Genomic DNA, 13,599 nt, shown 5'->3' on the forward strand with positions numbered 1-13,599 from the left:
TCCTCTGGGTCTCCAGCCCAACACCCTCCTGTGTGGTGGCTCTGCGATCTCCAGCCCAACACCCTCCTCTGGGTCTCCAGCCCAACACCCTCCTCTGGGTCTCCAGCCCAACACCCTCCTCTGTAGTGGCTCTGCGATCTCCAGCCCAACACCCTCCTGTGTAGTGGTTCTGTGATCTCCAGCCCAACACTCTCCTGGGGGTCTGGGTTCAGAAGCCTGGGATCAGGAACAAGCTGACCTGGGGCAGGAGGTATGACCTTTTGTGAATGGACTCTGGTTCCTGTGAATCCCTGTTGCCATCCTGGCTGGCAACAAAGCCCCACACCCAGCAAAGAAGAGGGTCCCGACTGAGTGGTGTCCTGCAGTAAGCCTAGCCCCTGGGCTAGTGCTGGGATCTCTGTGTCCCACCTGCACCCTAGTCATGGACACTGGCTGGCAAGGAAGGGAAGGGACATTTCAGCCTGGTAGCCAAAGGCTGGGCTGGGAGGGGAAAGGGGAACCCCTGTCTCTCTTGAGCCCAAGACATGCTGGTGCCGTGTAAGGGTCTATGTCCCAGATCTCACTGGACCACTGCAACCTTCTGTGAGATTCATCGTACAGAGAACGCAACTGAGGCTGAGATTTGGAGTGACATACTCAAGGTTGGGGCTCTCAATAAAGGATATGAACCTGACGTCTGAATTTCATCCTTGGTAGTCAGAGGAGTAGCCAGTCCTCACATTCAATCTGGTACGTGGGAAATGGGGACAAAGGCTTTTGGCAAGACAGCCCGTGGCATGCAGAAGGGACAGAAACCCAAATGACAGTTTTCCCTTCTCTCTGCAGTGGGTATTTTATCCCCACCTGGCTAGCCCCTGGGCTACCTTTCCTCAGCCATCAGTTCCAGGGAACTGGACTATGGGGGCAGACCTGGTCCATGAGAAGGCCCCGTGCCTGCCACGTGACTGGCTTGGGAGGTATATGCAGCACCAGGATTAATCTAAGAACTAATTTTCAGTCTTATGAGTAGGATTCTTGTGGTTACTGACTAGTGAGGCATGGAGCTGCAGGGGCCATGTTCCCTTCTTAAACAGAGCCTGCCTGCATGAAGGCCCTGCACAGAGACAGGGCCAGTGGAGCTCAGAGGTGCAGACAAGGAGGAGTCCTGTGGACACTGCTGGACACTGTAAGCAGCTGGGGCTGAAGGCAAAAATTCCCCTCTGGATTTCTACACAAGCCAACACAGCCTTGTTTTCACGTGGGTCAGTTTGAGGTAGATTCTGTCCCTTATAACCAAGATTCCAGGTGACTCCCCTTCCCCACCCCGATGTGTGTACACATTCCACTCTGCAGACACATGGCCAGATGGAGAGCCCAACACTGAGGTGCTGGCCATGCTGCCCCGGGGGAGCCACGTACCACCAGGAGGTCGTTGAACAGGAAGATTTCTCGCTGGTGCAGTCCGAGCTTCTGGGGCTTGTTTGGGTCTGGAACCTCGAAGAGCCGGCAGTAGCAGACAAGCCGACGGTGGGGCAGAGAGAGCACCTGTGTGGGCAGAGACCGTCCTGCATGGTGCCAGGCCTCCCTCTGGGGCCCTGGGGGCTACGGCAGTGAAACCCAGCCTATGGGCCTCGTGTGCAGAATACACCTCCTGTCATGAGCAGCGCAGGGCGGACACGTCATCTGGCCCACAGCAACTGCCCCACTCTGTCCTCAAGTGTTACTACTTGAAGTCCTCTTTTCTCTGACCTGAAGGACTACAAGAACTCCCCTACTTCTGCTGAAACTCCTTTCGATTCTTTTTCGTTTTTGTTTTGTTTTGTTTTGTTTTTTGAGATAGAGCCTCAAGCTGTCCCTCTGGGTAGAATGCTGTGACATCACAGCTCACAGCAACCTCCAACTCCTGGGCTTGACCAAGTCTCCTGCCTCAGCCTCCCAAGTAGCTGGGACCACAGGCACCACCACAACGCCCGGCTATTTTTTGGTTGCAGCTGTCATTGTTGTTTGGCGGCCGGGCTGGATTCAAACCTGCCACCTTAGGTGTATATGGCTGGTGCCTTAGCCACTTTAGCTACAGGCGCCAAGCCACTCCTTTCGATTCTTTTGGGCAGGTACCAGACTTCTTAAAACATCATGCTCACAGAGGAACCCCTGGCCAGGGACAGAAGTCACATTTTTTGAGTCTCCCATATGTGCCAGTGACATACATCTGTGAGCCCAGGTAAGAAGTCCTTTCAGAGAGTCTGCTGTGAGGAGGATGAGGCACTGAGAGAGGAACTCAGAAAAACCAAATAAGCCACAGAGCCCTGGTGTGACTCTACCCCACGCCACCAGGCTGCCTGCTCAGAGGCTTGCAGACCTGCCCTGATCATGCCCATAAGGGGTTCATGTGAGCACTCACTATAGCTCAAGCCACACCTGAGGCCCAGTGCAAGGTGGTCAGCATCTCAGTGACAAGGGGACAAGCCACCATCAGGGCTTAGGCTCAGCTCTAGGAGTGCCCAGACTCATGCAGGAGGGACCGAGTTTGCTCTACTGGGAGCAAGGCTCTCATGGCAGGGGGCGGAATGGGGGGAGTGGATTGCCCAGGTGCTCTGGGAGTGAGATGAGGAGAGAGGAAAGGCTGGCATAGACTGATAAGGGAGAGGATGAGAGGATGGGGGAGGTGGGGCTGGGGGTGGGCTGGGCAGGCAGAGTGGTTTGCAGAGCTGAGGGATAAGGCCAGACCCTTGAGGGTTAGGCCATGGGCCACCAGGAAAGCTGTTGTTGGGGCATGCAGGTGAACTAGAAGGTGGCAACAATGTGTAGGTTATGGGGATGAGAGGCTGGAGAGCCTGAATAGGACATGAGGGGCAGGAGCAAGCCGGGGGGTATGGACTGTGCACAGGGCAGGGTGGGGCAGTGACAGCAGGGACAGGCCTCAGATGCCTCTCTGAGGGTGCTTGTATCAGGTGCAGTCTTAGGGTCTGGGCTCAGCAGAGACTGAAAAGGAGGGCAGGGGTTTTCTAAGCTCAGCCTAAGAGCACAGCCTCCTGTGTGGTTGTAGCCTCAGGGCCTGCAGAGATTTCAGGCTGGGTAACTAGGAACATCAGTCTTCAGTGCTCTGGAAATGAATCAAGCAGCCAGAACCCTGGCTCTGGGAGCCTGAGGACCTGGGAGGGGCTGAGCCTCCCCAAGGCAGCTGGGCTATCAGCTGGAAGCAAAGAAATACTCACACAGCCAAGGCCGTGATGCAGGGATCCGATCTATGGGAAAACAGTAAACAAACAAAAAAGGACATTAACCTCCAGAAGACACACCTGGGCCCCTCCAGGGAGCTAATACATCCCATACACTCCATCCAGCTGGGATGCAAGGGGCCCTGCTCTCACTGCGAAAGCACTCTGAGAAGTTCTGGAGGGAATTCCCAGGCCACCAAGCAAAGCCAACCAGCGCTGCAGGCCCCAGAGTAACCTTGGCCCTGCTGGCTTATCAAGAGCCTCAAGTTCCCTTCAAACACAAGGCAGAGCAAATGGCTGTTGTTCCCAAGAGCCACTCAAAAAGACCAAGGCCTGCTGTGATTCACTGCCACTGCCCAGAAGGGGCCATGTTCCAAACGGCATCAGGGTCACTGGCTGGTGGGGAGGAGCTGACTCATTGTCACACCGAGAGGGGTCCTCAGGGTGTCCTGTCCTTGGGGCCCCATGGTGGTCTCCAGGAGATGCGGACCCAGCACTCACCGGCTTCTTCCCCACAATAAGTTTCTCCACCTTCTGCACCTGGGACACGTGGTCCTCGTTGGTCTTCAGCTCTCGCTTACGGATCCGTTCATAGATCCCAACCAGCATCTCCCGGGGGATGTCCTCACCATCATCCACACCTGGGCAGGGGGCAGCGAGATGCCAGTGTGGGGTGGAGCTGGGGTGGCTGTGGCTTCATTGTGCCTTGGGCCCCCAAACTCACCCCTGATTTGTCAGTTTCTGAAGAAGATCAGAGGAGCAAGCCTTTGCTAGTCCTTGGCAGAACCCAGGACCTTCCAGACACCCAGCTATGAAGCACTTCCAATTCCAAATGGCCTCCCAGTCCTCCCCCCAGAGTACCCAGCCTGAACCAGCTGTTCAGAGGGGTGCTGAGCCATCAGCTAAGCCATGTCCAGAGGACTTTGTACACACTATCTTCATAGGTCTGTGAAGTGGGACAGCTGTCCCCATTCCAGATGGCAAAATTGAGGCTAGGGTTGTGGGGAGGCTGGAGTTTGTGAGCGTGGGCTCTGAAAGACCTGGAACCAGATCCTAGCTTCATCCCCTACTGGCTGAGTCCTGGCTTGGTGTCCTCTGTCAAATACGTTATGAGGGAGAGAAGGAAGCCTGTGGCATGGCTGGCCCCGTGCACCTGTCTGGCATTGACGCAGCACAGGTGGTTGCTGTCACTGTCCTGTATCTCATGGGGAGAGGCCAGGGCTGGGGTCTGACCCGGGGCTGTTCTAACTGCAAGCACATACCCCTTCTTCAATACCACAGTGAAAATGCTGTGAGGAAGCAGCACAGCCCTGCTCATGAGGGAAATGCAGACTTTCTCCGCAGCAAGATCCATCCTCATCCTTCGACCGGCCTCAGGTGAAGGGCACTGGGTGAGGGGAAGTGGACCCTCCCACACACCGCTGGCAGGCTGGGGAGACGAGCTAGCCCCGGATTGGGCAGTTTGGCAAATTCTAACACACGTTAGTCCACCGACTGCATTCAAGGAACTTATTCCACACACAGGTTGTTCACTGCAGCACTGCTTCCAAATAGCAGAAGGCTCAAAGTGTACGGTGTGCCCGATTGCATGTATCAGCTCAACAAACTGCCTGCTATGCCCTGACACGGGGGGTTTCTCTCAGACTTGGTCAATAGGAAAACACAGGGCAAAGCAGAAGGTAAAACCATCTGTGCACATTGATTCGCCTGAGTAGAGGGATGCCAGGTCTGTGGGGACGGGGATAGAGGGGAATTCTGCTACGGGCCTCTTAGTACTTTGTATTTAAAAATGGACTTTATTTATTGAGACAGAGTCTTACTATGTCACCCTCGGTAGAGTGCCTGCCATGGCATCAGAGCTCACAGCAACCTCCAAAGTCTTGGGCTTAAGCGATTTACTTGCTTCAGAGTCCCAAGTAGTGGGGACTACAAGTGCCATCACAACACCTGGCTATTTTTTGTTGCAGTTGTCATTGTTTTAGCTGGCCTGGACTGGGTTTGAACCCCCCAGCCTCCATGTATGTGGCTGGCACCGTAACCACCGTGCTACGGGCACAGAGCCCAGACTTTATTTTCAGAACAGTTTTAGGCTCACAGCAACACCGGCAGGAGGTATAGAGATTTCCCGTACACCTCCTGTTCCACACCCGCTCAGCTTCCCTTAAGGGCAACATGCCCCCCAGACTGGTCCACCTCACATCACCATCACACAGTCAGTCATTTGCAGGAGGGGTCACTCTGGGTGGTGCATAGTCTGGAAAGAGTATGACACACATCCACTAAGACAGTGTCACCCGGCGCGATGTCACCTCCCTGAAATGCTTCTGTGCTCACCTGCTCATCACACCCTCCCTCAACCCCTCATCTTACTGTCTCCCTAGTTTTTCTCCTCCAGAGTGTCGCATAGTTGAAATCACACCATCTGCAGCCTTTTCGTGCTGGCTTCTCTCACTTAGTAATATGAACTTAAGGCTCCTCTGTGTCTTTTTGTGGTTGACAGCTCATTTTTTCCTAGCACTGAGGAATACTCCGCTGTCGGGATGTGCCATGGCTGATGTCTCACTCACCTGATGAGGCCACTTTGGTCACTTTCGAGTTTTGACAATTACAAATAGAGCTGCTGTAAATATCCATGTGCAGGTTTTTGTGTGGGCCTAAATTTTCAATTAATTTGGGTAAAAACCAAGAAAGGCAATTGATGGACTGTATTACTTTCTGGTTTGCAAACTATGTGAAGATAATACCCATTCAAAAACTAAATGTTAATACAAGAGAAACACTCCGCCTGGCTTCTGAGTGGCTTCCGAGCTGGCGAGCTATTCCTCCTCCACCAATCGTCAAGCCTGCCCGCAGGGAGACCAGGACTGTCCTGCCTTTGCTGTTCACTTGCTGTGTGACCCTGGGCAAGTCTCTTCCTTCTGTCAGCCTAGGTTACCTCTTCCAAGGCACAGGAACAATGAGGCAGAACAACCCTGGGTTCTTGGCTTGCAAAGAGGTGACTTGGTGGGAACAGTCCAGGTCTGGAGATAGAATGTGCAGCTCATTTCTTGGCATCGGAGTGCTCAGTCCCTGCCCTGAGGCTGAGGCCACCCTGTCCCCCAGACTGTGGGGACAGCAGGTGAAGCCCATAGCCTACAGCTGCTGCCAGGAGGGTGGCTGGCTGGCTGCTCTCTGCACGTCTGCCCTCCCTGAGCTTCTCCTCTCTGGACTTCTCCTGTTATTTCATACAGAGGGGAGTCCTAGAATATGGGGGGCAGGTACCAATAACATGTAGCACACAGCCAGCTCTCCTGGTAGTCAGAGTGGCCAGCCTGCATACGGGGTCACGTGACACCCTGTGACCACCAGAATCAGGTTCAGCCTAGCAAGGAGAGGGGCTCAAGGGAGGAGAACCCTGGAGAGGCCGAGGGTGGTTGAGAGGAGGCTGACACCATCCTCCAGCTCCCACTTTGACACGTTGGCCATTAGAAAGTCTGCTGCCTGCCCCACTCTCTCCACTGGAGAAGTGACTGGCCATTAATGAGTCCCAGACTCCTTGGCTCCCATGAACTAGACTTAACTTACTCTGGGGCCTGCACTGCTGCTCAGCTCTAGCAGAGGGTCACAGGCATTAAGTGGTCAGTGCAAGGAGAGTCTGGAGCTCTAGGCCAAAACCAGGGCTGACTGAAAATGGTCTGGAGCAGAGCTCAGGAGCCATCTGGCTGCCCCTCTGCTATCTGGGGAAACATCTGGGGGTCCCTTAGTCCTCCTGCTACAGCAGTGCCCACCACTAGGTGGGCGGGATGCCATCGCAGCCCCGTAGGACCCCCTACCTGGAGATGCTCCCAGTGACAACTCTCCTGTCCAAGGAAAGGGGAGGACAAAGCTAGTTTTTTCTTTTCCTTTTCTTTTTTTCTTTTTTTTTTTTGAGACTGAGTCTCACTCTGTCATTCAGGATAGAGTGCTGTGGCATCATAGCTCACAGCAACCTCAAACTCTTGGGCTCAAGTGATCTTCCTGCCTCAGCCTCCCAAGTAGCTGGCACTATAGGTGTCTGCCAAATGCCAGGTAGTTTTTCTATTTTTAGTAAAGATGGGGTCTTACTCTTGCTCAGGGTGATCTCAAACTCCAGAGCCCAAGCAATCCACCTGCCTCAGCCTCCCAGGTGGCTGCTGTGCCTGGAAAAGCTACAGTTTTATAAAAATGAATAAGAACAGAAAACTTACATGGCTCAACAAACTTACGAAGTTGCACTTGATTCAGACCAGCTTTTATTTCTTTTTAAAAAATATGACACCACTTCCAAATAGACCTCAGTCCACTTCCTTTACAATCTACATCTGGTGCTTCCCTGGGGAGGGACATAGTCCCTTCTCCCTGTCCTCCCAGGGACATCAGGGCACACAGGGACATGCCACAGCTGACACGGAGCCCCGGGAGATGGGCGTGCCCTCCTGAGCTCTCCTCTGCTCTCTGCTCACCCAGTGGAAGGCCTGGCTTCTTGCTGACTAGTTGTCACTTCCTGACGGAGCCTGTGCCCTGAAGGCAGGAGACAGGCCTCAGCTCAGCCTCAGTGCTGGCAGAGGCAGCTGTGTGGGCCAGGATTCAACAGCACTGCCTCCTTTCCACTGGACTTGTTTTTATAATTACCTCCTGTGTGTGGGAAATGCTATTAGTTTTCCACTTATATAGTGATGATACAGGTTCCCCTTTGAAATACGCTCATTTACGCAAAAAACACAAATAAAATGGCCAGCATCACCTGGCCATTTTGGACAGGATAGTATCACCTCCCCCAGGAGCGAAGTTTCCTGACCCTCCCGAGACCCAGGCATGCCTCTGAGACAGCACTCGGGACCCCTGTGCTGACCCCAGTGCCAAGGCCCAGCTCTCCAGTATGGGCTGTCTCACGCTCCTCTCTGCCCCCCACCTGGGGGTTTCTGGCCAGGGCAGGTGTTTGAATGAGTCTGAAGTATGGCCAGCACCCTGGGCACAGCTCACCTCGGAGGTTCTTGACAAAGTCCTCCAGCTTCATCTTCCTCTCGGGCTTGACGTTGGGGCTGTACATGTCTGTGTTGAGCAGGATGATGGCGAAGGCCAGGATGAAGATGGTGTCTGGGTTCCGGAACTGCCGCACCACCCCCGGGTTGCAGATGCAGTAGCGCTGGCTGGGGCCGGGAGGGAGGAGGTCAGGCACCGTGTGGCAAGTGACACTGCTCCTTGCTCTGCTGGGCCGCCACTAGGCAGCTGCAGCTGGCACGTGCCTCTAAGCCTTCCCTCCTGCACCTGGTGACCGGGGCTCACACGTGCCCTTCTTTACTTCAGCTGTAATCCCTCCTGCCTTCATCTCAGCTGTGCATAGGGCTGCCTGGGGGAGAACTACATTCCCCAGCTTCCCAGCAGCTTGGAGAGACCATACGACCATGTTCAGCCAGTGGACGTGAGCAGACCTGCTGTGGGCACCTCCCTGGGGGTGTCACAGTGAGTTGCTGTGCCTGCTCTCTGGGGCTGGGAGGTGCAAGGGACCCAGGCCTCCTCCACACCAGCCAGAGGGAAGTGCACTGTGCCTTGCCTTAGCCATAGCTGCTGTGGGACCTTTGCTACAACAGCTAAACCAGTGGCCCTGCTAAGATACCCTGCCTCACTGAGTCACTGCCAGCACCCTCTAGGCTCCCCCTCCACTGGTGACCTCATGGAGGGGCAGGTGAGAAGAGGCAGAACACACAGAGGAACCAGGCAGAGTGCTGTGACTCAGGCTTACATGCAGCGGGGCTGCCGTTCAGTCTCCTTCATCCTGGGGGCCCATCTTAGGGCCACCACTTCTAGGAAGCTGTCCTGGAAGGGGCTGGATCCCCCCCCTCCGCCCACAGGACCCTGGGGCTATCGTCCTTCTGTGTCCTCGACCCTCCTAGTCCCACCATCAGGTGCTGAGCCCAAGGGCCAGGTCAACAGCTGCTTCATGTCTTCCAGCCCAGCACCAAGCACGTCCTTCACACAGCCGCTGCCCGCCACCCGGGACCCCGTGCAGGTGCCTGGCTAACCGGGTCCTCAGGTCCTAAGTCATTTCATCCCTCCCTCTAGGGCACTACATGCTATTGTCACTGCCACTTCACAGGTGAGGAAGTGAGGCCCATAGCACACAGCTGGTGAGTGGCAGAGCTGCTGAGCCATCCAGCTGCGAAGCTGTGCTCTGAGCCCCTGGGAGAGGTTTGCTGCTCCTGTGTAAATGGGGATGACAGACGACAGCTCATGAACAGACAGAGACCTAGTGAGCGCTGGGAGGAAGACAGCGTTCAGGGTCCTTATACCAACAGTCAGAATCCCAGCTAACCTCGTTCAGCTGCAGTTCCCATGCCTTCAAAATTAGAATAGTAAGTACTGCCCCTCCACCCCACCTGCACATGTCTGTAAAGAACCCAGCAGCACAGGGCGGCGCCTGTGGCTCAAAAGAGTAGGGCTCCGGCCTCATATGCTGGAGGTGACGGGTTCAAACCCAGCCCCAGCCAGAAATTGCAAAAAAAAAAAAAAAAAAAAAACCCAGCACAATGCTTGGAACACAGGAGGAGCCACTATAATCACCCTGAAAACAACGCTCACAGACTGGGTAGCTCTTGGTCTGGCCTCAGGCCCTAGAGCTGGGAAGGTTGTCCCCAGGAACAAGGCCCCTACCCCCCCGCCCTGCCCTGCCCAGCATGGGCCCCAACCTGAATGCCTCGATGAGCCGCTCCACTTTCTGAGCCTCTCCCTGGACTCGGATGTGTGCCTGGAACTTCCTGAGGGCCTCGTCCAGCTCCATGGCAGAGAAGTCCATCTCATCCACCACACAGCTAGAACAGAGAGACGGCCCATGGGAGTGGTTTTGGTCTATGGGGGAGTGCCATCCCCACCCTCTGCCTCCCCCCTGGCGACTGAGTGAGTCTCCATGCTATGGGCCGTCAATGCATAGGCATATGACCCACAGGGATGGCCTGGCTCCCAGCAGGGAAGGTCTTGTGTGGGTCCCTCCAATCAGTCAAGGGCACTGTGGAATTTGTCAAAAGGACTCCCAGGGAGCCTGGGAACCCCTGAAACTGTAGGGAAACATTCTGCTTAGGTTTGTGTGTGTGGTGCCCACTGGGGGCCAGAGCACATGCTGACTCTGGATCAGGCCCTTTATGACAAACATCTTTAAGCACAGACATCACCTGCACCAGACAAGGCTGTGGAGTCTTCTCTGCTTCTGTGAGGAGGCAGGGAACTTACTCCCCTTTGTATGAGGAGGAAATAGGCCCAGGGGACAAATGTCCAGGGTGTGGGGGGGCGAGGACTGGGTTGTGTAGGTGGTTTTCAGGGGTACCTTATAGGGGCAAGGCCACCCTCACCCATGGAGCAAGCGGGGGGGGGGGGGCAATGGCGAATAGTTTCTGATGAGCCATGTTTTCCTCATGGCTCTGCCCCAGCCCATCCCATGGTGACCCCTGAACAGAGAAGGTGGGGTCTGTACCAGGAACCCCAAGGGTGGAGACATTTCCCACCAGCAGGCTCCAGAGCAGGTTTGTCTCTGCAGTGAGTCTGTGATAAACCCCACTAAGCGGTGGCAACCCCCACCCTGCTGAGCGCTCACGTCCCGAGGTAGCTAGAGCTTGAGGAAAGGGGCAGCACCAAGCAGCTGCCCTGGCCCTGCCTCGGGTGCTGGGCTGGGGGAGTCTTGCCACTTCCTGAGGCCACTGCTATTTTCTGAGCTGAGGACAATGCTCAAACAATGCCCGGATTTCCTAGGGACCAGGAACCCAGCCTGGAAGGGCTGTGCAGGCAGGAATGGTTGCAGGCGCTGGGGGGCAGGGCTGGACCCAGGATTCTCTAGATGAAGCAGAAACACAGGTGCTGAGCAGGGAGAAAGTAGCCCAGCCTATTCAGGTCTGGTCAAGGAAGGGCACAGGCATCCTGCTGGGTGCCTGTCACACGCCAGCCAGCCCTAGCAGCACGGCTCACTCTGCTGTACGTCTGCATACCTTTACGTGCACGTGTGTGGGGTGTGAGTACATAAATACACGCACCCAGGCCAGCCCCTCCCCTGGGAGCTGTCGTCTCCTCACTGAGAAACAGGCAGGGCACAGCACCCACCGCTGCCTGAAGTGGCAGAGGGGGAGGCACACACATGGCCAGGCCCTGTGACACGTTTACAACCGACTGGAGGTGCTGAGCCTTGGTGCCCATCGGGGGCCACTCCTCAGACACAGGGCCTAGGCAAGCCCCCGGGCCCCAGCAGGCAGCCTGTTCTGAGCAGGTCTCCTAACGGCTAGCTCTGGCTTGGTCATCCCAGTGCCCAGTCCCACGGGGAAGAGGGTGCTACAGGGTCTGTTACGTGGCAACTGCCAAGTAAGCGCCAGGCTCTGTCCACAGCTGCCTTTCTGCTCTAGACAGTATAAAAGGGAGACGGGGCGACTGCAGGTGTATATCGGGCAGGAATTCTCTCAACTGCGCAGACGCCTACAGAGCTGGGAGCCCATCTTTCTGCAGGGTCTGTTCTCTGGGCCAGTGGGGCTGGACTCTCATCCTCAGTCCCCTGGCCAGGAAAATAAGGCAGCAGCACAGTGGGGCATGGGCTGCCCACCAGGGTGGCAGTTGGGTGAGCAGGGCCAGCTCCCCTCCCATTCTCTAGGATAAGGCAGGGAAAGGCAAGGAGTCCCACAATTCCAGCTGCCTGCTCCTGCCAGCCCGGCCATGAAGGCTGCATGAATGTGGTCACTTGGGGGCTGTGACCACTCGGTGCTGGGCTGGATTGACCACACTGTGAATAAGGGCTGGAGGCAGGCAGGTGGGAGGGCAGTGGGGTCAGTGCGTGAGACATGCCTGTATGGGTGTGGGTGCCCACGTGTGCACCAGCGAGGGTGTGGGTGCAAGTCTGTGTCCACGTATCAAGGAGCCAGGCAGAGAGAAAGAAACATTCAGCACACACCCTGGCAGCACACCTGACCCTGTGCGTGTAATAAGGGCCTGTGAGGAAGTCGGTAGACCAGGGTCCCCCATCCCGAGGCCCCGAGCCCAAACTCACTCGAGCACGTCACGGTTGAACTGCTTTTGCCGGTTGCCCAGGAACTCTCCGATCATCTGCCGGCTGAGGCCCTTGCGCTGCAGCAGGAAGTGGGCCACCCCCACCGGCGTGTCGGGCACGAAGCCGCGCTCGATCAGGTACTGGACTCCCTTCTCCGGCTTCCTGGGGGTGGTGAGAAGAATACTTGCTTTGGCTGTCCAGCCCCTGGGGCTCCATGGGTGGCTGATGTCTTCCCTCTCTGCTCCCCAGTACCATGGTCCAGCCCTTGGCTCTGTTCCTCCATCTCCGTAGCTATCTGGACTAGATAGGCCATCTGTAGTCCTATCTCCCACTTGGGTGGCAACTCAGGAGCTCAGGCCAACACTTGGAGACCCTGGGATATCCAGCAAGTCCCGAATGTGGGGGGACTTGGTGTGAAAGCCTTCCTGTAGAACCACGTGGGCCCCGTGCTAAGGAGGGCTGCGGATGTGCTTCCACGAGCCTGGCATTGGCCCCAAATGCCTGCACATGCATGTGGAACCGGGTTCCCTGCCTGGCCCAACTATCTGCTCCCCTAGGTGTGAAAGAACTGGGCGGACAGACCCCTGCTCAACAGTAATAGCCTTCACAGCACCTGGACTTACACAAAGCGTCTGCTGTCACTGTCCAGGCGTCCCATGTGTACTCACTCCTGCACCTAACCCTGGAGGTCAGCAACTCCGGCTACCCTCAGCGCTCAGGAGCCCAGACTTGAAGCCGACAGCTGCACAGCCTCACAGGGCCCTTACCTCCCCATGTGAAAACCTGCTACGTCAATACAAGGAGGTGCCTGCAACAACGTGCTTAGTAAGTACCACAGTGTGGGGCAGCGCCTGTGGCTCAGTGGGTAGGGCGCTGGTCCCCATATACCTAGGGTGGCAGGTTCAAACCTGGCCTCGGCCAAACTGCAGCAAAAAAAATAGCCGGGCGTTGTGGCGGGCACCTGTAGTCCCAGCTACTCAGGAGGCTGAGGCAAGGGAATCGCCTAAGCCCAGGAGTTGGAGGTTGCTGTGAGCTGTGATGCCATGGCACTCTACTGAGGGCAACAAAGTAAAACTCTGTCTCTACCAAAAAAAAAAAAGAAAAGTACCACAATGTGCTTAGTTAGTACCACAAGGGGCTCAATGGCTGAGCCCTCATTTGCAGGCAAGGAATGGGGGCACAGAGAGCCGGGGTTCCCAGCCAGGGCCACAGCACTGGACTTGCTGGGGGAGGGTGGTTGGGGTTGGCTGTGAGTGTGTACCCCAGAGACTGAGCCCCAGAAGCAGAGGTTTCTCTCCCAGTTCAAGCCCCTTGCTGCTCATGGGGTATGCAAAGCCAGGCCTGGGCAGGATGGGCCCGAAGCACTTGTCACGGGCTGATGGGGGCTGG

General features: G+C 56.0%; 1 protein-coding gene across 1 annotated transcript in view; it reads right to left on the reverse strand.

The window, feature by feature from the left end:
* The window catches only part of IQSEC1 (IQ motif and Sec7 domain 1), a 75,268-nt gene that overhangs the window by 15,510 nt on the left and 46,159 nt on the right, over positions 1-13,599 (reverse strand). The window contains exons 4-9 of the mRNA XM_012809213.2: positions 12,211-12,372; positions 9,881-10,003; positions 8,178-8,344; positions 3,699-3,838; positions 3,195-3,224; positions 1,399-1,524 (exon numbers count right to left, since the gene is read on the reverse strand). Coding sequence (XP_012664667.1) covers positions 1,399-1,524; positions 3,195-3,224; positions 3,699-3,838; positions 8,178-8,344; positions 9,881-10,003; positions 12,211-12,372 — 748 coding nt within the window. The remainder of the gene's footprint in view (positions 1-1,398; positions 1,525-3,194; positions 3,225-3,698; positions 3,839-8,177; positions 8,345-9,880; positions 10,004-12,210; positions 12,373-13,599) is intronic.

Source organism: Otolemur garnettii, unplaced genomic scaffold, assembly GCF_000181295.1.
Source record: "Otolemur garnettii isolate 467f Iridium unplaced genomic scaffold, OtoGar3 scaffold00101, whole genome shotgun sequence".
NCBI lineage: Eukaryota > Metazoa > Chordata > Mammalia > Primates > Galagidae > Otolemur > Otolemur garnettii.